This window comes from Dermochelys coriacea, chromosome 10 (genome assembly GCF_009764565.3).
Source record: "Dermochelys coriacea isolate rDerCor1 chromosome 10, rDerCor1.pri.v4, whole genome shotgun sequence".
Taxonomy (NCBI): domain Eukaryota; kingdom Metazoa; phylum Chordata; order Testudines; family Dermochelyidae; genus Dermochelys; species Dermochelys coriacea.
Window position 1 is genome coordinate 55526098 of NC_050077.1, and position 26623 is coordinate 55552720.

General features: G+C 43.0%; 1 protein-coding gene across 19 annotated transcripts in view; it reads right to left on the reverse strand.

Moving 5' to 3' along the window:
* Nucleotides 1–26623, reverse strand: part of FAN1 (FANCD2 and FANCI associated nuclease 1) — a 51619-nt gene that overhangs the window by 9851 nt on the left and 15145 nt on the right. For 9 of the 19 annotated variants that reach the window (XM_043493829.1, XM_038417851.2, XM_038417858.2 and 6 more), the window contains exons 3-11: nucleotides 26392–26532; nucleotides 20926–21121; nucleotides 12615–12848; nucleotides 11795–11926; nucleotides 10489–10597; nucleotides 9359–9478; nucleotides 3194–3358; nucleotides 1888–2056; nucleotides 375–478 (exon numbers count right to left, since the gene is read on the reverse strand). In XM_043493829.1, coding sequence (XP_043349764.1) covers nucleotides 375–478; nucleotides 1888–2056; nucleotides 3194–3358; nucleotides 9359–9478; nucleotides 10489–10597; nucleotides 11795–11926; nucleotides 12615–12848; nucleotides 20926–21121; nucleotides 26392–26532 — 1370 coding nt within the window. Of the gene's footprint in view, nucleotides 1–374; nucleotides 479–565; nucleotides 648–1887; nucleotides 2057–3193; nucleotides 3359–9358; nucleotides 9479–10488; nucleotides 10598–11794; nucleotides 11927–12614; nucleotides 12849–20925; nucleotides 21122–26391; nucleotides 26533–26623 lie in introns of those variants that run through there. The other 10 variants (XM_043493837.1, XM_043493835.1, XM_043493836.1 and 7 more) reach the window with 6 other exon arrangements.

Below are 26623 nucleotides of genomic sequence, written 5' to 3' on the forward strand. Positions count from 1 at the left end.
ATACGCCTCTGAACTTAAAGAAAAGCTGACCTCCCATCAGAGGTCACCAAAGATTAACTTCTAAGGTTTCAAGCATTCTATGGCCTTACATATGTATTAGAGGGCATGAGGCCTCCACTCTGGAAAAATGATGAACATCAGAGGTCTTCAGTACTAGTCAGATTTTAGTCAAGAACAGTCACCAACAGTAAGTGAATGCTGCACTGTGCCTGCCAGGGCAAACTATCAACTAGCAATGAAGAACATTTCAGTAACAGGATACAACCTGCCAGATAAAACACTGTGAATACAGAACAGACTGTAATAGATGTTTATCATAATTATCTCTTTTTTAAACAAACCTTTGGATAGAGAAAAATACCCTTCACAAATACCTGATAAGAATTTCTGAAAACATCTGGTATGCCATCCATGAAAATAATGTCCCACATTAGAAGGCTATAGAGTGTACTAAACGTGGACCCTTCTCCATGAATTCCTGAAGGACAAAAATCACATTCAGATTTTTAGTCATGGAAACAGAAATAGGCACATTTCAATCTCTGAGTAGTTAAAGCAACCTCACCTGAAATACAGATTAAAATGTTCAGCAAGAGCAAAGTATCATGTTCAGGATTACACATACATGCCATCAACAGATACTAACACTAAACAAAATGTAGTAAAATGCATTTTAATGGCATTGCTATCACTTTCACAATTTCCTAAGGGTCTTTGTTTAATGCCAATATACTTGACTAAAAAAATTTAATCAAGGCAAGACCCTTTTGAAGGTTATCAAATAACTACATTTTGGACATTTCAAAGCCTTAAGAATCTTGTCTATTACCCAAAACAAGCCAGAGCGAAGGTTGGCTGCTTCACTCCATTTTAAAGGGGATTCCAAGGAAGTTCAGTTTCATGGCTGGCAGCATACACTATCTTTGTGTAGGCAGGAGTAGGGAATCTGGCAACACCCGCTAATACACCATGTAGCATGCATGATGTCACTTGCTGCTCCACCATTCTCTATAACTTCCTCACTGATTCACTGGTGCAACAGATGCTTCACTTGGTTCCCCACTCCACTGTTTGGATCTCTGGCTATGACGAGAGTTGTTACAAAGCCTGACTTCTTGGTTCTCCATTAAGACACAATATTTTTAATGGCTGCCTACTCTGTTGTACTACGCTCAGATTTTTAGTGCCAAGATACAGATAAAACAAGAAAAAGATTACTAGTCCCCCTAATCCTTCTGAAACTGTGGGGATTATGGTAAATTTCACAAAGTTATGAGCAATTGAAAACAAAATAAAGGAATCTGTTATGTGACCTTAACTAAAGCAGTCACTGATGCTCTTGCTATAACAGAAGTATGTATGTCTAATATTAATTGCAGTGACCCTGAAATGCTAGAAGACTAGGAAGAGATGATCATCTAGTCTAGATAATCACAATGGGATGTCTATAAAATCCTTTTCTATACAATTTCCTCAGTGGCACTCTTGCTCCTGCTGGCACTCAGCCACTTACAGTTACAGCTTTTGGAATTCCAAGCTCCTACACGTGTGAATTAAACTATTTTAAATAAAAGCCTATTGATCTGAAAGACAAGATGAGAAACTTCTAATGCACTGGGAGATCTAGAAAGATAAAGGAATATTTTTTTTCCATTTCAAAACTGCAACTGGGATGTGGAGAAGAAAAGGAATCAAAGTCCAGGAGAAAGGTTCTGAAGTCCAATTTCCAGCTAATTTTAGGAAGGAAAAAAAATTCAGCACCGTTTCACTTACTTTCAAACAATGGGAGCATTAACTGCTAAAACTGGGTTAAAAGACTCTCTCTTTGTAGCTGATACTCCATTCCTTAACATTATTGCATTGGTATAAGAGAATTGTTACTATTACCCTGATCAAAGCCATTCTGTCTGTAATGCGTTAATGCCAGCTCCTCAACTGAACACATGATTGTGGACATTGTGAAGTCTTCTCCTTCCTCTTGATCATCATCGTCCTCCACAAGAAACACAGATTTTCCCACCCCTGTCTGGGGACACATTTTTCCTTTGATTGTAACCTGAACACATCAAAACAGTTAGTTAATGTCTAATATTAAAGGTGAACAGCCTTATTTAAGTATCTTTACCTCTACTAAGGGACACACAGCTCCCTAGCACTGCTTTTACAAAGAGAAACAAACTTCCAAAAAACAAGTGAATTATTGGTCGCTAAAAATAAAGAATTCAGAGTTTAAGCTGCCATTTTCTGGACAACCTTTGCTAATGGAGTCAATTTTTGGATGACAAATCAGACTGAAATGGCAAATGTTCATAAAGGAACCACACTAGCACAGCTTCTGAGTTGAAGGGAATGTCAGGAGTCAGGATACAGGGTAGACTCCTGACCCAAGTGAAGTCAATGACAAACCTTCCACTAATTTCAACAGGGCCAGAATTTCACCCATAATATCTAGCAGGTTGCACACACAAAAAGCATTTAACTATGAAGTTAATCAAGAAGTAAATTCCTGCTCATCTTCTTGGCAAAATTTCCCAAAATCAAGTATTAACACACCCTGGGACTGATCCTTGCCCACTGAATATTGATGTACACCTGTGTACAATAGGTGTGATGTCCTACCACTATGGTTTGGTGTGCTTTACACCCACTGTGAACAGGTGTAAATGACTACACACGGCAGGGGAGAATGAAGCATAATAATATCCATTCTAATGTGGAAGTTCCTGCCTCCAGTGGATCAAAAACCTGATTCTACCAGTCCTGCATTTTCACAAGGCCTTCAAAGAGGGCGAACAAACCCCCAATGAGGTTGGTAATATCTACCTGCATGTTACACATGGAAAACTGAGGCCCAGTGAGACTAAAAGTCATTAAGTCAGAAGCACAGTCTGGAAGGGAGCCCAGGAAACTTCTGGGCACAGACAGCAAAGTTTTATAGCTTTACTGGTAAGCTGGGTCAGATCTACAGCTAGTATAAATCAACACAGCTTCACTGAAATCAGTGGAGCTCTGCTGATTTATACCAGTTGAGGGCTGGGCCCATTGTGTAACAGAGTATATAATACAAATGCAGTGAAGTACACACACACACACACACACACACACACACACACACAGTTTCCAGCATTACCATCCCAGTCAGAAGGAAAAGACTGCTGGAATTGGTAGGTTCTCAGGAATCAGTTTTACTCACATGTGTAACATCTTCCACAGTTATGACAGGCAGCTCCTGAAAGAGGCTCCTGAACTTCTTGCAGCTTGGTGAGTCTCTCAATCGCAGTGCACGCTGGTAGAGAGAGAGTTGATGGCCTGTGCGCACAAATGGATCTGACAGCCCTTTTCTAATGCACTCAATAGCCTAGGAACCAAGAAGATCTCAGGTAATGACCTTGGAAGAATATATGAGTCTATTTCTACTGAGCCTTAGGGAACATCTGATTTAAAGAGCACAAAGAAGGAAAGCAACAGAGAATAAAGAATGGTGTTAAAGGGGAATCTATTTCCTTTCTTACTGTTATTATACTGAAGAAACTCCTTTTAAGTGATATTTTGCACCAGCAGAATAGCAGAAGACAGTTTCAGATTCTGATCCCACTAGAGTTACTCCCCATTTACTCAAGTGAAACACGAAACTAAAATCTTCCCAAAAGAGTACTTGGAAATGATAACTTCTATTCCGTAAATGGATGCAATTAAAATGAAATATTTTACGTGTCTAACACTTAATTCAAAAACTATACTAAAAATGCTCATGCCACATACTTTTGACCAAGAAAAAATGTGGCCAGGCTTTTCCCCCACCACCCTAAACCACTGCAATGCACTTAAATGTACCAGTTAAGCAAACAAAGACCTGGAGAGGATCAAAGTAATCCATTCAGAGTAAGTGGCAGGCAGGAACGAAGAGGAGGGTGCCACTGAACACGCAGGATTTAATGCATGTAAGTCTTGATTCCCAGCATTGCTATCTGGTAGTAGCAACCAGTTAATCTGGGCCAATTTTTCAACAGGGGGACCCAGCTACTTTAGCAGCAGTTTAATTCAAGAACAGGTATGCTAACTCAGGGTGCAAATATATGGAGGGTAAAACTGAGTCCAGCATAGGCCCCTCTGCACTATTTCAGTCTTATGAATGGAAAGATGGTCTGAGGGTTAAGGCACTATATTGAGACTTGGGAGAACTTGGCTATGCCACAGACTTTGTGTGCGACTGTGGGCAAGGTACTTCATACTTCTAAGGGCATGGCTACACTTGCAGATGTAGAGCGCTTTGAGTTAAACCAGCCTTCGTAGAGTGCAGTAGGGAAAGCGCTGCAATCTGTCCACAATGACAGCTACAAGCACATTGGCGTGACCACATTAACAGCAACGGCCACAGAGAGCAGTGCATTGTGGTAGCTATCCCAGCATTCAAGTGGCTGCAACGTACTTTTCAAATGCGGAGGGGGGGTGGAGTGTGACAGGGAGTGTGTTGTGTGTATATGGGGGAGAGAGAATAGGTTTTTGGGGGGCCGAGAGCATGTCAGCATGCTGTCTTGTAAGTTCAGACAGCAGTAGACCCCCCTTACTGCCTCCCTCTCTCACACACAGCATTCCACACTAATGGTTGCTTTGTCTCAGAGCAGATAAGCAGCCGGCTGTCAGAAACGGCGCTTTCAAAGAGCATATCTGCATTCATGCAGCGATTCCAAAACAATGACAAGAGTGGCCACTTGACTTAAGGGGATTATGGGATGTTTCCGGAAGCTGATCAGAATGCAGTAATGCAACACCTCGTTCACACTGATGCCCAGGTGTTTCAGCCAAGGCGCACCAAGTGTTAATCTTCTCACCGAGGTGAAGCACCAGGAGTGCGCTAGCTGTGGAGTCAGAACGCTCTGCGTGCCTTGCCGGTGTGGACAGGTAGTGAGCTAGGGCGCCCGGGGCTGCTTTAATGTGCTCTAACTCGCAAGTGTAGCCAAGCCCCTAAGCCTCACTCAGTTCTCATCTGTAAAATGGGAACACTAATGCTTCCTTTCTCACACCTTTTATTTGTCTTATATTATTTAAACTGTAAACTATTCAGGGCAGAGACTCTCTCTTACTATGTGTATATATAGTGCCTAGCAAAATTGGGCACTGATGAAAGTCAGGACTTGTAGGAGCAACTATAACACAAACAACAACATATCAGCTGCCAGGCAGCTACAGCCAGAGTCTCAGCTCCATCTGCAAACCAGGGAGAGAGATTTTGCACCAGCTCTGAGTGGGCAGATGGGGTAGGAGAAGGGCAACTGGGTCACACTCAGACTTTGTCTACACTGGTGGCGGCATGAAGGATATACGTAGCTCCACACTGCAGTGAACAGCAGGCTGCATTCATGCTGCAATGTGTAGCTATACACATCAGCAAAAATCTTTGGCGGGGGGAGGAGGGCAGCAGGGAAAGGCTCTCACAGCAGGGAGCTGCAAATCCTTTCTCCACTGCCTCCCCTTGTCAGAGCCTTTCCCACGCCTATCAGTGGGGAGGCAGCAGGACACTAAACTGCTAAAAACAGTGTAGGCGAGGAGACGCTGCTGCTGCACAGAGAGAGCCATGTTCGGTATATACCTCAAGGTTATGGTGTATTTTTACTCTCCAAATCAGTGCCTCACCATCTACACTGCTATGTATATCATAGCTGGGGGTGAGAGGGTGCCGTGCATGTATTCTACACCCCACCGTAAGTGTAGACATAGCCTTAGAGCGCTGAGCCACAAAATTTGGAGCACACAGACTTCTGCTCCCGGCTGCTTTATCACAGTGATGTCTCATTCACCAATAGCAGCACCTGCTTATTGAAAGTAGGTGGAAGTCAAAGGAAGACCCAGACCTGCAAATTGGTGCCACTGGTTCCACCACAGTCTGCTGCAAACGTCTGCCTAAAAGTGCTGGAGAGTTCTGTAAGGTCTTATATAATCATTACATCCAAACATGCTATGCCATTCCCAAGCTGTTACATTTCTCTCCCTTGGCCACCTGCCAACTAATCACTTAGAAACCCAAGCACTAGTCTCCATGGACACAGTGTCTCTGAAAGCCTGAATTGCATCAGGCAGCTAGAAACTGGCAAGTTTACCCACTGCACAATTAATTTGCTTTTATAAACTCATCCCATGGAGGGGCAAGGATGTCAGGCAAAAGTGGACCAAATCCCTCCCCAATGTACTTCCAATACAGGTTCCAGAGTTCCACACAGTAGGGATAAACATGGCCCACCACCTGTCCTTTACAATGCCTTATTCTGGATCCTAACTTGTCACTCAATCTGAGATTGATAGGCTGTGTTTTCTCTGCATGGATTTTGGGCGTAATTCAGGGTTGTGGCATGGGAACTCTAGGGCTAAGGCATGGGCAATGTTGCCCCTGGAAGAGCTGTTTGTGGGGAGTGATTCTGGGACCCCTAGATCTAAAAGCAGGAGTCTCTACTACTTGAGTTAATGGACCAGGTCAATTAGCTCGAAAAGTGGTAGCAAAGTCAAACCTCTGTACATAGTCTAGCCACTAAGAGGGCACAGAGTGTATGTCTACACTGCAGCTGGGAGTGTGCCTTCCACCCTTGGGTAGACAGACTGGCACTAGCTCAGCTTTAGTAAGCACACTAAAAAATAGCTGTGTGGAGGTTGTGGTATCAGCGGAGGCTCGTAGGCCAACCATGCTCAGGACCAAGGGATCAGGTCAGTCCAAGCTCCGGGAGCTAGCCTGAACCTCAGCCAGTGCCACAACAGCTACACTGATATTTTTAGTGCTCTAGCTCAAGCCAAGCTAGCAGGAGTCTGTCTCCCTAGGTTGGGAGACACATTCCCAGCTGCTGTATAGTGTAGATATAGCTAAAGAGCCACACTGGGTTACCCCTGGCTTCCACTTGCCAGAAGTTCTGCCCCTCACGGAGCAGCAAGTAACAAGGCCAGTTCTCTCTGGGCTTTACTGAATTTAACCCTTTGGTGTGCCATTTTTCAGGTAATAGTAAGTTTACTATCTATTGGTAACACTCTTCTTATACCATTTCTACTACGCGTTCAGAGCACTGAGCCCACTATTCTCTGGGTTGTCCAGTGCAGGCCCTATTGTGGGGCAGCAGCCTAGGAAACATACCAGGCCAAACAGTGTTAATTCAGTTTGTGAGATTGCTTCTTCTGGCACCTCAGGACTCTGCCATGCTTCTTCACAGCACAGGCTCTGTCTACACGTCAAACTGGCATGATGGCACTTATCTTCCACAACCTCTCCAAAAAACCACAAATCCTCCAGAGAGTGAAAGCACATGGATAAGTGGCCTAGCAGACTTACAGGGAAAGGAAATAAGGCATCCAAGCCTGCCTTGAGGTAAAACCTACCCCTGCTCCCCATCAGGAACAGTCTATCTAACAGCTCCCGCTACATATGCTAAAATAGCTCCTTGCATGAGGAGGAGCTGAAGAGGCCTCCTTTCCAGCTACCTCTCTTCAACATGGGGGCAGGGATTTTAACAGGTATACCCCCAAACACTGATGAGGATCCAGAGGGAGAGCCCTTCTCTGCAAAGGCTCTCCCTGCCTCTCTGTGGAGCAGCCTAGCAACCTAGTGCTCCTCCACCCCCCAATGTCGCCGATCTAGCCCTAGAACAGGGGTTGGCAAACTTTTTGGCCCAAAGGCCACATCGGGGTTGCGCAACTGTGGCAGGAAGGCTGTGCCTCCCCCAACAGCCCCCTATCCACCCCCTCCCACTTCCTGCCCCCCTCAGAATCCCTGACCCATCCAACCCCCCCTGCTCCTTGACCCCGACTGCCCCCTCCCAGGACCTCCTGCCCCTAACTGCCCCCCATGACCCCATCCCCATCCACCACCACCCCGCTCCCTGTCCCCTGACTGCCATGACCCCTATTCACACCCTATTCACACCCCCACCCCCGACAGGCCCCTCAGGACTCCCACGCCTATCCAACCCTCTGTTCCCTGTCCCAACTGCCTCCTGTAGAACCGTTGACCCATCCAATCCCCCTGCTCCCTATCCCAATTGCCCCACTCCCCCGCCCCTGATAGGCAGCAGGGGACTTGCACGTCTATCCAACCCCCTGGGTCCCTGTCCCCTGACTGGCCCCCCCAAACCCCCACCCCAACTGCTCCCCGGGACCCCACCCCCTATCCAACCCCCCTGCTCCCTGACCGCCCCCCAGAAGCTTCACCCCATCCAACCGCCCCCTCTCCCAGTTCTCTGACTGCCCCTGGGGACCCCCTGCCCCTTATCCAACCCTGTCACTCCCCATCCCCTTACCATGCCGGAGCCAGCCACATCACTGCGCTGCCCAACAGGAGCGGCGGGCCAGAGCACTGGCGGTGTGGTTGGGCCTTGGGTCTAGCCTCCCCGGCCAGAAGCTCAAGAGCCAGGCAAGACGGTTGTGGCCCGCAGGCCGTAGTTTGCCCACCTCTGCCCTAGAATCAGGGTGAACTGTGGGAAAACTTTATTGCCCACAATACTAGGAAGCAGCTGGCTTTGTAAAAAGCTTGATCAGTTCACTCTTCACTGCAAACCCAGGAGGCCCTCTGATAATGTGTTTGCAGATTGGTGATCAGAAGAGAATGGGTTAACACTGACCTGAGCTGCTATTGTTTGCCAAGGGGAGGGCGGGGCGCTTCCTTTTACAATTGAGTGGATTGCTAATTGTTGCGATAGCGAGGATTAAGAAAGCTGTCCCATGAAATTGTGGGATACTTCTGGCTGACTCCCAGGACCGGAGTAAAGCGGGGCTGCATCTACACTGCAAAGCAACAGGACTCAGACCCTGGGTCACAGCTTAACTTGAGCTCGGACCCACCAACCCTGCAAGGTCCTGAAACTCTGGGTTCGCACAATTGCAGTGTAGACGCCAGGGGGATTAAACTTGAGCCCGGGATTATGATGTAGTGTAAACATACCCAAAGCCAAGTCCTACTTCACAAGAGAAGCCTATCAACTACCCTTGGGAACAGGTCCATACGAAGCACTGACGGCAGGTGTAGACTACAAATTTTACATCAGCTCAGCTCCACCAATGTAGCTGTGCCATTGTAGTGAATCTGGTGAAGACATCTAAACCAATGGGAGAGAGCCCTCCCAACACCTTAATAACTTCACCTCTGCTCTCCTGCCGACATGGCATGGTCTACATGGGAGGTAAAGGCTAGTATAACTACGCTGCTCAGGGATTTAGATTTTCCACACTGAGGAATGTAGTTATACAGAAGTATGTAGTGTAGACCAAGCCTTAGCCTCTTACAGTGCCTTCCCAGCACTCCTGCTCATATAAAATACAAGCACAGTGTTTTTTAACACCTAGCTAGTACTGTTCTCCAGTGGTAGAGCATGCAATTAGGGGATACCTGCTCAGTTCGTTTCAAATGCTGGTGTAAATTCAGAGCCAGTCGATCCCACCATCGTCCTCTGCTGTCTGTACAATACACTTCCTGAGACAAAAGATTCTGCAGCTCTTCCACAGCCTCCTACAGCAATGCAAAACTCTTCCATCAGATGACACAGGAAAGCAAGCTGAAGCATCATTATACAATTAAGCCAGTTACATTGCCCATAGTGCTGTAGTAACACAGTACGATTATCCTTCCAAGTGTCTTGCCTCCTCCTCACTGGCTAATTTAACTCTCAGCAATTCTCAGCGCGAGTCCTTTTTACCCTTTAACATCCCTCTGTATAACAACTCCTAAGAACATATAGAGAGTCATTTAGACTTACAGGTCAATTGCAAAGAGGAAAATGCTTTTTCCCTTTTTTACTTCTTTACGATATACAAAGAAGATTGAAAATTGCTCGTTTGTTTTTTGGTTAAAGAGGTTTCCTCGTGTTTTTCCTTCTATTAGAAATGTATGTTCCATGGTAGGGAACCCTTAAGCTGCAGATTCTTAGTCCTCAACTGAAGAGGCAGAGCACTTCAGAGTCAGCTTCCCCCCCTCACCCCCCAAATTATGTCTTTACAAGGGGTTAACAAAATCCAGTGAAAAGGAGATATCTTTAAACAGTCTAAATAACAATCCCTTAGACTCTTGCCGTGTAATAATCCCCAAGTGGATCTGCAGCCTTCCACAGAGTCTTCCAGCTATAACAGCGAAATCAAAACCTAATGCTATGCAGAAAAAAAAAGTGGAAAAAAAAATGTTGAAAAACCTCTTCCAGGTCTCATAGCTCCTAATGCAGGAAAAAAAATGGTACACTGTTTTTTTCTTCACAGGTTATCTTTAAGCAAAGCTGCACACGATCCTATTACCTCTAAAGCTACACAACAGATAAAAATGTCATTGACTATTGCAATGCCAAATCCCTCTACAATTGTCCTGTGAACTGTTTCATTAATGAGGTCTGACACTGTGCAGTTATAATGTATTAAGACTGCCACCCAAGGAAAATGTAGGGATTTTACACCTGAGAGCCAGCTATAGTAATTTCATGACAGAAATATTAGCAATTAAAAATGAACCACTGTCTTGCACCACTGCTTTACCTCATACATATGAAGTCTCTGCAGTATTTCAACCCCTCGAGAGAGGATCCTTGTATACATCCACCCAACCGTAAAATGTCGCAGATACTCAGGTAAGTCTCTATGGCATCTTAAAAAAAAGAACACATCAGAGATCATTAAAATACGAATGACTATCCAAATCATTCAGACTCTTTCTTACAAAGCACACAAATAGTCAAGTGCTTATAAAAACAAAACACATGAAATATATTTAAAAATGCAGTAAAAAGAATATTAAGGTTGCAAAGTCTACCACTCCAAAGTTAGCATGTGATAGAATTAAGGTGGCTGGTGCAATGGTTTAATATTATTATTTTGGCAGTCACGTCCTTTGGTTCAACAACCAGTGAAACTAAAGATTCACAGATCATAAGGGTCAGTTAAAAGAAAATTTAGTTCCATCATCTATTTTGTTTGTTTTCTGTTTTTGTTTTTTACTTACAGGTGTTCTCTACCAATACAGAAGCTCAGCTAGCAGACAAACAGCTGGACAAAAGGTCACTGGCTGAAATAGCCTTTCCTGTCCTAACAAATGTATTTAACTTACAGATATTAGCCATCTTTTTTTGATGGCATATACTATTCAAAGGCATGATCTCATTGAAGGGAAATTTTGCCACTGTCTTCAACAGGAGAAAGATCAAGCCCCCAAATGACCCTCCATGAATATGAGGTTAAGTCAGTTGCCATGAGAGTGAATATGATGACAAACACAGAGCTATTATTTTCAAGGTATCATCAAGCTACCAGACAAATAATTAAAATGAAAACTGATGAAGGACACTTGAACAACAATACATGTATGTTCAGTTCTCAGATCTTTAGTAATGCTTCCTGAACAACACCCATTTGGAAGTTTCAGCAGATAAATACCCAGTATGTTTTCCCATAACTTTTGCAACATTACTTTGTTCTTTGTGAATTTTAAAATCTATTGATTTCTGTTTGCCTAGCAGCCATAAAGACAAACTAAGACAAGTGAAAAATAGATTATTATTCTCCTTTATTTTGGCATGTAGAATATGGAGCTGTTTCAGTGCTTTATCTTTGTCTATCAATTCACTCTGCACTTTTACATAAAAAGTCTCTCCAATTTAAACCATTTAAAAGCTAAACAAATAAATCAGGAAGTTCAAAGCTTTTAAGAACAGTGAAACTGCTGAATTCAACAGGCTTGGGTTAGAACACAAGAATCCAATCCTCTTTCAGTAGGAGCTGCATCAAAAATGAGATCATGAATCTGCTACTTGCATGTGAATTTCAGCATGCACTTCTGCTTTAGTACCTCAAAGAAGGATGATTTTTCAATTCATGCCAGGTTTCTTTTGCGCACATATAGAGATATTTAGCTTCTGTCCAGTTCCCATTAGCCATTGCAATGGCTACATCATTTGACAAATGAGCAGCTGTGGCATATCTAACAAACAAAAAAACCCAAACCACAAATACAAAAAATAAATATCAGGTGCAGAGACAGTTTATAGTTAAAAATAACTCACATATAACTAAATATATAACTAATATAATATAATAATAATATAACTATAATAACTAAAAATAACTTAAAAATTCCTTTTATACAATGTTATCTGATTTCCCTCCCACCCTCATCTCCCAAGGCATATATAAAAAAAAAATAAACCACAAGGCCAACTTTATTCCTGGAGTAATCTTCTGAAGTGAATGGACTATTCATCAGGTGCATTAAGTTTAAAATGTTTCTCTAGTATAAAACATTTATATCATCTTCTCATTGTTCTATGAATTTATTCTAACAGCAGGCATTGCAATTTAATGAGCAGTTTTCATCAGCAGATGACCATGAAGCAATGAGGTAAGCTATTTTGATTCAGAATGTAAGGCCACCAAACATTACAAATTAGGGAGGGTTCTTAGTAGACTCCATATTAACCAATCACAAATATACTGTTGTGTGTTTTCCTCTGGTCTTCTATATGCCCTATAATTTATGGCAATAGCACCAATAAGTTGACAAGGTATAGCCAATAATAGTGCTTATCTAGAAATAAACACACGGGTGTCATTGTTGCATTTCACATGCTGTCTCCATGAATCAGTTTCCAGATAGCCAAAGTTCTTCCTACCTGATGAAATCTTCTCTGTCCTGGAAGATTGCTATTTTCCTATTTACTGTGTAACTGGGAAACACCGTACGACCCATGTTTACCATAAGCACGGTGGAAAGTTGGCCTTGGCCACCACTAGCTGCTTCCTCATCCTCCATTGAATCAGTCAGTGAGAACAGCAGTAAAACTCGAGAAAATACTGCTCGGGGGCCTTTACAGACTCTGACAGACTTCCCAGAAAGGTCCTTAGCCCTAGAAGCCAAGCAAAATGTTTATCCAGATGTAATTTACTTCCAAACCAATTGTTATACAGCTTGATTTTCCCTACAGTATGAAGGACCTTGAGAAACTACATAGCATACATGGTCTCTCATGAAAAGCCAGATATATGGACTTAATACATAGGAAATATAACATTTTAGTAAGTGAAGTGTAATAACCTGACAATATATATGCTCTACAAAAAGTAAGATTCTCTCTCTGACAATGACTTGCTGTGTAACTTTGGACAAGTCAATAAAAATCAGGTCCTAAAGTCGAACACTCAAAATTGAAGGCACTGAAAATCAGAGGCCAATTTTGAAAATACATCCTTTCATTTCTCTGAGAATTTGCAAGACTTAACGTTAACGAAATGCTTTGAGATTTTCATATGGAAGATTTAGTAGAAGTGCAAAGCATTATTAATTATTATTTCAGAGTAGCAGCCGTGTTAGTCTGTATTCGCAAAAAGAAAAGGAGTACTTGTGGCACCTTAGAGACTAACAAATTTATTAGTTATTTATTATTATTATTATTAGTTATTAGTTTATTAATTATTATTGTTATTGAACCTACATTCAAATTTATATTTAAACCCTTATTACAGGTTTTCAGTGAAGCTGACAAAAATCTAGACATTCAGCCTCAAATTTAAAATGCACAATAATGTGCGATTTTTGCTGAAATACTGTAGTGGGGAACTTATGGCCCGCTAGCCAAATCCAGCCTGCTGCTTCATTTCATCTGGCCTGCAGCAAGTCTCCAAAAGCGACCAACATGTCCCTGTGGCTTCTAGGACCAGGGGCAATCAGAGAAGCTCCACGTTCTGCCCCTGCCCCCAGCACCAGCTCTGCAGCTCCCATTGGCCAGGAACAGTGACTAATGGGAGCCGCAGGGGCAGCGCCTGCGGGCAGTGCACAGAACCCCCTGGACCCTCCGCCCAGAGGCCAGACACACCAGCAGCTTCCGGGAGCAGTGTTGAGCCAGAGCAGGCAGCGAGTCTGTCTTAGCCCTGCTGCGCCACCGACCAGGAGAAACCTTAGGGTAAGCGCCACCCAGCCAGAGCCCGCACCCCAAACCTCTTCCCCCAGGTCAGAATCCCCTCCCACACCCAAACTCCCTCCCAGAGCCCGCACCCAAACCTCCTCCCGCACCCAACCCCCAACCCTGAGCCCCCTCCTGCACTCCAAGCCCCTTGGCCCCAGCCCAGAGCCCCCTCTCGCACCCCAAACTCCTCATCTTCAGCCCCACCCGAGAGCCTACACCCCCAGCCGGAGCCCTCACCCCTCCCGCATCCCAACCTCCCTCCCCAGCCCTGTGGGTCAATGGTCCCTGATAGAAAAAAGGTTCCCTATCCCTGCTGTAGTGGATAATTCTTCTATCATGGGACCTTGAACAGTATACAATCTTGTATATTCCACATATACAAAGGGCAGTCAAGGATAGAAGTCTGGCCATTATTGTGAATTTCACTGATATTTCTTTTCAGTACAATGGTACTTCAAGAGTGTCTGTAGCTACATTTCTTTTAATACAGTTTACAGATGAAAAATCCAAATAAAAGGATTTTAAATAATTGTCTAAATATATATCTATTTGCTAGACCATCATAGACTTCCCTGTATGTGAGTATGTAAACAATTATGGAAATGGTAGTTACTCCATAATCCTAAAGATGCTATTATTTTAAATCCGCACCCTGCTCCTGTGGAGAAGTAAAGATCTCATACTGAATAAATGAGTGGTGACAGTCCAATCTTGGGTGAGTAAACTTGTACAGAAATGTACATGCAAGGAAAAGTGCTTTAAGACAGATCAGTGGAACTTAAAGGTAGCAGTTTCATGTACGACTAAAGTAACATTAGGAGTCTTTTGTAGTAAGCAACATTCTAGTACACATCTGTGCCACAGGCAAAATCCTGAATCCTTTACATGAGACATGTGAATACAACAGGACTACTCACCTACAGGATCAAACCTATCTCATAAACTGCCACTTACTTCAATAGTTTTATACCTAGCACCCAAAAAATGTTTAGACAAGAAAAGCATACAAAGGACAAAGACACATTATATCACTTAACATGTTAAAGGGGGCATAGGGAGAGAGAGAGATGGGAAGAGAAGGAGGGAATTACAAGGGCTATTTTAGAAGGAAACTCAATGGGAACGACCATCCCCCAGCAATATAGAAGCTTTAGCCTTCTCTCAATATGAAAAATCAAGAAAAAGGAAGGCAAAGACACATGTAAATAATAGTGGAAACTATAATGGAAACAGCAAGATGATGACAAAAATCTAGCGCTTTTCCTGTATTTATTTAAAGATGTCTGTCTCTCAGGATTCAAGGCTTCCAGAAAAAAATTCTACAGATTTTCCCAGTAATGAGAGCAAGTCTAGAAGGCAAAAATAAACTCGTTGAAAATAAATGTATACACTGATTCTTTTAAAACAGATGCTAACAGATCTTACCCAGCTCACAAGTGTTACTGTAATTGAATTTCTTTTGCTATCAGCCACAATTACACAGTAACACTGGTTTCAGAGTAGCAGCCGTGTTAGTCTGTATTCGCAAAAAGAAAAGGAGTACTTGTGGCACCTTAGAGACTAACAAATTTATTAGAGCATAAGCTTTCATAGGGCCTAATCACATCAGCCACACTATCAGAGGCTCGTTCACCTGCGCATCTACCAATGTGATATATGCCATCATGTGCCAGCAATGCCCCTCTGCCATGTACATTGGCCAAACTGGTCAGTCTCTACGAAAGCTTATGCTCTAATAAATTTGTTAGTCTCTAAGGTGCCACAAGTACTCCTTTTCTTTTTACAGTAACACTGGTTTCCACAATTCCTTACTCCTGAGGGTTTCCAAAAAGGTAATGCAGTGCAACTCTCAAAGATTCTTTCAAGTTCTTATTTTAGTAATTTTATTGTTATATTTTTACTCTCCCCCACCTTGTTCGTGATTACCTCTTGCAAGCTTCAAAATAACATTTCTGAACATAGGCTCAAGTCCTGCCAATCACCGAAGTAGTTCTATGGAGTTCAATGGCACTGCTCACATACATAAATGTTTGCACTATCAGGGCCTATCTTTGCCCTTTTTTGTTTGGACGGTGTCCTCCCACCCCACCTCCCACCCCACCTCATGTTTTTTGAGACCAAGCTAACACTGGATCTTGTGATATAGTGGTAATACCCACTACAAAGAAATAACCCCTTCCCAGGATGACTTCCTCGTCACTAAGGGCATGGCTACATTGGAAACTTCAAAGCGCTCCTGCAGGAACGCTCCCGGGGCAGTGCTTTGAAGTGTGAGTGAGGTCACATGCGAGCGCTGGGAGAGAGCTCTCCCAGTACTCCTGGTAATCCACCTCCACGGGGGGATTGGCTCCCAGCACTTGAAGCCTGTCTATACTAGCGCTTGAAAGTGCTCAGACTTGCTGTTCTCGGGAGGGGGGGGGTGATTTTTCACACCCCTGAGCTAGCAAATTAGAGCACAATAAAACGTAAGTGTAGACAAACCCTAAGTAATTCTACCTTAGGCAGGGTTGCCTTACATGATTTTTTTTCTTCCCCAGGTTGGCTCATTTGGCAAAGTCAAGTTTACCAACCTGGCATTGCTAGCTTCATCTTTGTGTCTTCTAACTACATTGCTGAGGATTCACATTCTCACAGCTTTGCTTCATTGATTTTCTCAGGTACCATCACCATATGTCTTGTCAGATGAGAAATCAGGGCTCTGAAGTAAAACAATTTTCCTCATCTCCGATATTAATTCAATGGCAGAGCTGGGAACAGATTCAAGGTCTCCCAATCACTAGTCCCCTGCTCTTAATCACTAGACTTTGTTAGAGTCAATTAATACATTTGTTAATAACTGTTGCTTAATTTGTGCTTCTCAATTCATTCTGTTCTGTTTCTCATATCATCCACTGTTATAACCAAACCGCCTGAGGTAATGCATTAAGCAACATGACTAGCATCTATTACATGATATTCTGTCCTTCCTTCTCTCTTCCTCCTCTCCAAGGGGGAAGATTGCATGTTCTAAATACACTTTTAATAAAGCTGTGTGTTTTTATTAGTGAAGGTAGTCCAAAAAAGTGGAAAGTGAGGACATTTGAGGTGTTTCTCACATCCTGCAGGTGTCCATTCCACAGTTTTGGACCAGGCCCCAAGAAAACTATGCCTCCTCCAGAGACAAACTATGCCCTTGAGGCAGATAATTTCACTGTACCAGAATAGTGGGGTCGTTGACCCAAATCCTTATACCAGAGCTTGAGGCAATCTTTGTGGTATCCTGAGCCCACATCATTAAGCACTTTGAAGAGAAGGACTCGGATCTTGAACGCAATGCAACATTACTTGGCCAGTCAATCAGTGTTCAGTATAGAGAGCAGAAGACAGGTTGATGTGCTCTTTTTGTTTGTTAGCTCTGGAGAATCACAATAAAATTACTAGGATAGAACAAAGTACTGTCTATTTTGAGTGGTGTTTTTTTAAGTTCTCATCCACAGTGGTTAATTTAAAAAGATGAAAATGACAGGTAATCGGGATATAGTGAAAAATTCAAATAATATTTGGCAAATATTAAGACAAAGTGTTGATCTTAAATTACTTTAAAGCTTTAAAAAATATTATACTATAACTGATATCCACATTAGTTAGGTTAGAAACATTGCAAGATACAGCCTAACCAGACATAGCAGTAGAATGGCAAACTGTGTATTGAGGGCAAATACATTTCATTATATTGGAATTTAAGGTGTGAAGACATTTCTTTAAAATAAAATGGGACCAGCATATCCAAACCACTGAGAAAAATTCAGTTGATAAAACAAATAATTTTTTTAGCCTCTCTTTGTATTTATTGGATTTCATATTCCTAAATCAAGTAAGTATGCAAATGTCAACCAAGATAAGTTCTCTCCTCAAAATGATAATGTAGTTCAAGTATCTAATATCAAAGACTGAAACTGAAATCTCATGGGAGGGAAATATTTTCAAACGGCAGTATTTTAAAACTGGGTTACACCTGGCAAACAACTACATCTCCTGAAGATAAAGCTATTTTATTAGCAAAATCAGTCGCAGTTGCCAATGTTTTAACTGACATGAAATGCCATACCTCGGGTTGTGGCACTTTCATCTATTCTCCAGGCTAAATGAAGTGAAATGCTGCCTGAGCCAAAAGCTAGCTATTCTTTGCTACCATTAAAATATATTTAACAGGAGTGGGGACAGCAAATGTCATATTGTAAAGTGCTAACTATGACTGAATCTGCTTCTAAATAGCTAACACGTGCGCACCCCCCACCCAAGTACCACAACACCACCACAAAACCTTCCTGGTTGTGAAACTTTGTATGATATTAGCTAACTTGAGTCAGCTTTGTGTTTCTTCGCCTTCCCACTCCAGAGAGGGGGCAAGAAAACATTTTGCTTCAGATAATAATTCTCCTTCCATAACTAGGCAATTCCAAATCTCCTCTTCAGCACTGTAACTGACTCTCAGTGCCAACTGGCAAGGGAGTTACAAGAATATTCTGAATGTACCAGAAATGTAACCAGAATGTACCTTCTGGTTCATCAAAGATTATAATGTGAGGTCTTAAATGAAAGTCAGGGTCACGCTGGTCATTAATATTGCTGTGAAATATTTGTACAGATACTATGTAAGGAGTTATATACATATACACTGAAAACATGTTTCAAAGTCTGTACCAAGGCAGAGTTGACAAACAGGTTTCTGTCAGCGAAGAGATGTTGATTCACCTATCTCTCAGTTGGCATGTAAATTAGGGATTGTAAACCAGCACAATGGAAGCTACATTTACATACAAAGTCAACAGAGAGCTGTGAAATTCACAGGGAAGAAGAGGGACTCAGGAAAAAACAAGTGACAGGGGTAGGGTGGGAATTACTGTGCCTCAAGACAGACAGTGAATTTGGGGGATATAAGTAGAAGGCAATGAGACACCTCTTAATCCTGCACTTAGGAAGTAAATTAACAGCATGTTTACATTCATGAAAACGGGATCTCAACTAGGCTTGGTTAAAACACTGCAAAAGATAAGTAAGATAACGTCTTTAGACAGAAGATTACCTGTTTAGTCTCTAGAAATTGTGTTATGATTTTCTTTTATATGTAACCCTTTAGTTTCCATTATCTGTACTCACTTTCTTTTGAATCTCAAATCTTTGAGAAGCTTATTATTTTCACTATAAATATATTCCAGTGCTCTGATATTATACAAGGAGCTGATCCCGAGTTAAATCATTCAACCTGGTATGTATATTGTTTCTCTGGGGACAGCAGACTTTGTATTTCTGTGAATGTTCTGTGGTTAAGGGCAGGAGACTACAGGGGAACACTTCATAGAGGTTTGGGGACTGGGGTGCACCTATTGTTAACCTGCAAGGCAAAGTAAGGCGTGGTATAGCCCAGAGGAGATTAACAGGCTGATGGCATCAGGGAGCTGAAACCTAGTTAAGCAGCAGCAAGTCACCCTATCATTGAAGGCAGGGCATACCAAAGTGACTCACAGTCCTGGGCACGCCAAGAACCATCAGAAATACCATGGGCTGTTTAGGTAACGTGAAAGGAACTTTATTGGCGGGATGGACATTGCACTATTTTGATGTGAACATCTGTCCAAAGCACAAAACTACACAAAATTTGAAACAGACTTCTGCCTCTGCCAGAAGAGCAAGGATTTCTGGGAACAGGACTGAGGAATGTCATTAGCATGGGAAATCTTAAACAGTGACATTCCACAGTATACCCTCCTCCATCTCTCTACTGACCATCTTCGCCTTGTGTAGTAGCAAAGGTAGAGATGGGACCAGACCAAAACCTTAAAACTGAACCTAACCCCTGAAAGGTTGGATAAAGGGAGCCAAATCAGAGTTGCTACTCCTATCCCAAAGATTTTGCTCCCAAAAATTATCCAAACTCAGAGAAAGGAGAGACATGGAGGTGGGGACAAGGGGGAAGAAAACAAACGAAAGGGACACGATGATGGATGACTAGTGACGGAGGAGAACAGAGTTTTAGGGTAGGTGGACTGAGTGACAATCGGCTGGAGTAAGCAGATGGTCTTCTGTCATCTTCTTTCTTAAGACTGCCAAAAAAAGCTACTACTGCCCCACAAGGCCCATCATCTTAAGAAAAGTGGTTACTACTCACCACCCACCCACCCACCCCCACTCTACCAAGGCCAGCAAACGAAAACAGGTGACTCTGGTCTGATCATTTATAGGCAGGAACCAGGAAAAGCCCCTCCTGCAGACTCAGGACTTGTTGATTTTGTGCATCTACCTGTATTCTGCAATATGTTTTGCTTCATAAGTCTAACCATATTTTAGACAACTTGAGGGGCTCTTTTACTGCTTGCGCCAATACATATTTGGGCCAATGCTAGCAGATGGCTAACAACACACTCTTATAACTGACCAAACTGTATTTGTCTTACACAAGGAATCTCATAGACGCAGTTCCAGCAGTAAGAAGAGAAGGATTGGGCCCAGTAAACACATTCAGATTTGTGCTGCTGAGCCATAGTTTGCAGAAGCTTTATTTTATTACTCTCAAGTAGTCCCACAAACACAGCAAGAATTATTTACAAAGGGAAAACAAATTAAGCTAAAAAATATCATAAGTGACCTGGGGAAACTTGGAAATACTCCATACTACTATAGACTATGGTTTTGTCCTTTGAAATGCAAAAATCAAGCGACTGAGGTTTTGCCAAAACTAAAGCACAGCCATCCAAACCCAAGTCTAAAGAGAAGAAAAAGGTTGACGCACTAAAGACCCTTCTCTGGTTGCCCTTTTAATTTTGTATTTGATCCATGTTTTAGCACTGTTACTAAAATTATGACTAAAATCTTAATGCTTTTCAGATGTTACTTACTACACTTTTTTATGCTTTAATTCACAATGCATATACAATGCTTTTCATTTCCAAAATGCATCTAAAACTCATGGTCTTCTCAATAATAATTTATATTCATCTGCAGAATTAACTATTGGATTTTACATAAAAAGTCCAAATGGTACCTTTTCAAAATCACTGCCCCAATACCAGCCTGATTCTTGCTGAAGATCGAACGTTGTTTTGCCAGTCTGAGAAAGTCCTCCACCAGCTGCTGTTTCTGACCATTTGGGTTTTTCAGGTGAAAGGTCTTTGCTAATGTTTTTAGCTCAGGAGCAGAAAGCAAATCCAGCCCCTCAGAAAGGTCTTGTAATTCAGATTCTGCAGATACACAGAAAAATACTTATGCATTCAAAATATTATGTATGATACTTTAAAGTACAGAGAGTTTCTGGATAGTAGAAAGTCCTACCTACATATGAAATAGCTATGGACTAGTAATTTAAACTAACTTTCCAAATATAGTTTGAAATTTCTTTAATTTATTATGAAGATTAATAATTAGTAATTAACAGAAGTGTAACGATCAGGAAAATTCCATGGCAATTTCAAAACAAAATGTGAGTGTACAGAAATCTGGTTCAGTTAAATCTGAATCAAACTGACAGTCCAAGCAAATAAATTACTTTTTATCTTCTTGTCCTAACGACTGAAATCTAGCCTGCTCCATCCAAAAAAATCCTCACCCTCTTCAACTGATTTGCACTACTAACTTCTATTATTAACTTAATGGAGCAGGCTGCCAATCTGCCTGAATTGCTCAAATAATTGTCCTCAACCTGACTCCTTTAATTGGCCACCCCAAGGCACAGCCCTGGTCTACACTACGGGTTAGGTCGAATTTAGCCGCATTAGATCGATTTTAAAATGAATATGTCTACACAACCAACCCCATTCCGTCGACCTAAAGGGCTCTTAAAATCGATTTCTGTACTCCTCCCCAGCAAGGGGAGTAGCACTAAAATCGACCTTGCTGGATCGAATTTGGGGTAGCACAGACGTAATTCATAAATTCATAGATATAAGGTCAGAAGGGACCATTCTAATCATCTAGTCCGACCTCCTGCACAACGCAGGCCACAGAAACTCACTCACCCACTCCTACGAAAAACCTCACCTATGTCTGAGCTATTGAAGTCCTCAAATCGTGGTTTAAAGACTTCAAGGAGCAGAGAATCTTCCAGCAAGTGACCCGTGCCCCATGCTACAGAGGAAGGCGAAAAACCTCCAGGGCCTCTCCAATCTGCCCTGGAGGAAAATTCCTTCCCGACCCCAAATATGGCAATCAGCTAAACCCTGAGCATATGGGCAAGATTCACCAGTCAGATACTACAGAAAATTCTTTCCTGGGTAACTCAGATCCCATCCATCTAATATCCCATCTCAGGGGATTAAGCCTATTTACCTGTTTAAATATTTAATTAATAAATATTTAAAGATCAATTAATTACCAAAATCACATTATCCCATCATACCATCTCCTCCATAAACTTATCGAGTAGAATCTTAAAGCCAGATAAATCTTTTGCCCCCACTGCTTCCCTTGGAAGGCTATTGCAAAACTTCACTCCTCTGATGGTTAGAAACCTTCGTCTAATTTCAAGTCTAAACTTCCTGGTGGCCAGTTTATACCCATTTGTTCTTGTGTCCACATTGGTGCTGAGCTGAAATAATTCCTCTCCCTCTCCTGTATTTATCTCTCTGATATATTTATAGAGAGCAATCATATCTCCCCTCAACCTTCTTTTAGTTAGGCTAAACAAGCCAAGCTGCTTAAGTCTCCTTTCATAAGACAAGTTTTCCATTCCTCAGATCATCCTAGTAGCCCTTCTCTGTACCTGCTCCAGTTTGAATTTATCCTTTTTAAACATGGGAGACCAGAACTGCACACAGTATTCTAGGTGAGGTCTCACCAGTGCCTTGTATAATAGTACTAAAACTAAAATTCGAAGGTATTCACCTCCAGGAGCTATCCCAGAGTGCTCCAATGTGACCACTCTGGACAGCACTTTGAACTCTCATGCACTAGGTACACAGGAAAAGCCCTGGGAAATTATGAATTTCATTTCCTGTTTGGTCAGCGTGGCGAGCTCAGCAGCATAGGTGACTATATAGTCCCCCCAGAATTGCAAACGAGCTCGGGCATGGACAGAAAGGGAGACACTGAATCTGATTGCTATACGGGGAGAAGAATCTGTGCAGGCCGAACTCTGATCAAAAAGAAGAAATGCTAATATATATGCCAAAAATCGCACAGGGCATGGTCGAGAGAGGCTACAACAGGGACAAACCACAGTGCCGCGTAAAAGTTAAGGAGCTCAGGCAAGCCTACCAAAAGACAAAGGAGGCAAAAGGTCGCTCCAGGTCAGAGCCCCTTACATGCCGCTTCTATGATCAGCTGCACGGCATTCTGGGGAGGACCCTACCACTACCCCACCACTGTCTGTGGACACCTGCAAGTGGGGAGTCTCACGCAATAGGGAGGAAGATTTTGTGGATGAGGAGGAGGAGGAGGAGAATGCGCAGCAGGCAAGCAGTGAATCCGTTCCCCCCGGCAGCCAGGACCTTTTCATCACCCTGGAGTCAATGCCCTCCTAAGGTGGGATCCCTGACCCTGAAGCCGGAGAAGGCAGCTCTGGTAAGTGCATATTTGTAACTACAGTACAGAGTTTAAAAGCAATAGTGTTTAACGTTTGATTTGCCCTGAAGAATTGGGATGCATTCACGGACAGTACATGAAATACAGTACATGGAAGTATAGAAATAACATGCCAAGCTACTGGAAAAGTCTTTTAACATGTCCGGGGATGGAGTGGGAATCCTCCAGGGAAATCTGAAGCTCTCCTGGAGGTACTCTGAAAGCCTTTGCAGAAGGTTTCTGGGGAGGGTTGCCTTATTTTGTCCTCCACGGTAGGACACTTTACCACACCACGCCAGTAGCAAGTAGTCTGGAATCATTGCAGCACAAAGCATGGCAGCGAATGGTTCTGGGTTTTGGTCACATTCAAGCAACATTCGGTCTTTATCTTTCTGTGTTAGCCTCAGGAGAGTGATATCATTCATGGTCACCTGGTTGAAATAGGGGAATTTTTGTAAGGGAACAGTAAACGGACCCCGTTCATGCTGGATTGTTTGTGCTTGGCTAAAAGGGATCATCCCGAAGAATAGCCACACGGTGGGGGGAGGGGTGAAGGGATCATCCCAGAGAATAGCCATGCGGTGGGGTGGGGGAGAGGTGTGTGCTGCACATCCACCCGAAAACCACAGCCCCTCCTTTTAAATGTGAAACCCAGCTGGCATTGCTTGCTATGGGCAAGGATGGCGCTGCAGTTTGAAACCATTCTCACATTATGAAGGCGTAAGAACCCAATCCCATGTATCAAAAGGCTTACCATGGCTGCCTGGAAACCTAGTTCTGTTGCCCAGCCATTTGTGATGTGTTACCATACCGGCAGGCGCTCAATATAAAAGGCAAAATGCGACCTTGTACCTAAAGCACATGAGCTGTCTGCTGTGAATTGCCTGATTCACAGTGAAAGAGTCTTCCTTTTGTTTTCAGAAACTTATCTTAAATTTTACTCTCCCTTTTTATCTCCTCCCCAGGTGCAAATATTTCTCTGCTCCCCCTAGCATCTCTGTCCCTGAGGTTATCGCAGATTAGAAGGCAAAAAAACCCACACTCGCAATGACATGTTTTCCAAGCTCATGCTGTCCTCCCGCACTGATAAGGCACAGCTTAATGCATGGAGGTATTCAGTGGCAGAGGCCAGGAAAGCATTAAGTAAGCGCAAAGAGCAGGGGCAGGAGGCAATGCTGAAGCTAATAGGGGAGCAAACGGACATGATGAAGCATCTGTTGGAGCTGCATGAAAGCCAACAAAAGCACAGACCCCCGCTGCATCCACTGTATAACCACCTGCCCTCCTCCCCAAGTTCCATATCCTCCTCACCCAGATGCCCAAGAACATGGGGGGGGGAAAGACTCCGGGAACCCAGCCACTCCACTCCAGCGGATGGCCCAAGCAACGGAAGGCTGTCATTCAAACAGTTTTGATTTGTAGTATGGCTACAATAAGCAATGTGGCCTAGTCCTTCCCTCCTCCCGCACCCTACCCCACCCAGGCTACCTTGTCAGTTATCTCACTTTTTTTTTTTAATAAAGAAAGAATGCATGGTTTCAAAACAATAGTTACTTTATTTCCTTTGCCAACTGTGATTGAAGGGGGGAGGGTGGTTGGTTTACAGGGAATTAAAATCAACAAACGGGGCGGTTTGGAGCAAGGAGAAACACACACAACTTTAACACCATAGCTTGGCCAGTCATGAAACTGGTTTTCAAAGCCTCTCTGATGCACAGCGTGCCTAGCTGTGCTCTTCTAATTGCCCTGGTGCTGCTCAAAATCGGATGCCAGGCGATTTGCCTCAACCTCCCACCCTGCCATAAACGTCTCCCCCTTACTCTTTCAGATATTACGAAGCACACAGCAAGCAGCAATAATGGGAATGTTGGTTGTGCTGAGGTCTAACCTAGTCAGCAAACAGCACCAGTGAGCTTTTAAACGTCCAAAGACACATTCTACCACCATTCTGCACTTGCTCAGCCTATAGTTGAACTGCTTCTTACTATTGTCCAGACTGCCTGTGTACGACTTCATAAGCCATGGGAGAAAGGGGTAAGCTGGGTCCCCAAAGAGAACTATTGGCATTTCAACATCCCCAATGCTGATTTTCTGGTCTGGGAAGTAAGTCCATTCTTGCAACTGCTCGAACAACCCAGAGTTCCTAAAGATGCGAGCATCATGCACCTTTCCCAGCCATCCCACACTGATGTCGGTGAAACATCCCTTGTGATCCACCAGTGCTTGCAACACCATTGAGAAGTACCCCTTGCGGTTTACGTACTGGTTGGCAAGGTGGTCCGGTGCCAAGATAGGGTTATGTGTTCTGTCTATCGCTCCACCACAGTTCGGGAACCCCACTACGGCAAAACCATCCAGTATGACCTGCATATTTCCCAGAGTCACTACCCTTGATAGCAGAAAGTCAATGACTGCACTGGATACTTGGATCACAGCAGTCCCCACAATAGACTTGCCCACTCCAAATTGATTCCCGACTGACCGGTAGCTGTCTGGCGTTGCAAGCTTCCACAGGGCTATTGCCATTAACTTCTCAACTGTCAGGACAGCTCTCATCTTGGTGCAAAACGATTATCTGCTGTTGCTTCCATGGGGGGCGAGTGGGTCGCAACTGACGACATGTACTCAAAACCACCCTCTACAATGTTTTTGCCCCATCAGGCATTGGGAGCTTAACCCAGAATTCCAATGGGCAGCGGAGACTGCAGGAACTGTGGGATAGCTACCCACAGTACACAGCTCTGTAAGTCGATGCTAGCCACGGTATTGAGGACACACTCGGTGAACTTAATGCACTTAGTGGGGACATACACAATCGACTGTATAAAATTGATTTCTAAAAATCAACTTCTATAAAATCAACCTAATTTCTTAGTGTAGACAAACCCACAGACTGGCAACAGCAGCAAGAGAAGAGAATTTAATTCTAATAATATGCAGTCATTTCACATACCTGTTTGCAGAAAGCCTGCTTCAACCAATTCTCCAATTACTGGCAACAAATCTGCACTAATCTCTGCATATTCTATTTTGTTAATTTTTATCCAATTCAGCTTGCGTTGAAAAAGTCTTACATATAACTTCTGTCCACGAGCTGTAGTTTGTATTTAAATGGGGAAAGAGAAAAAAAATCATTAAAGCGTAAAAAATTACATTACATACACATACCTACAAAAATATCACTC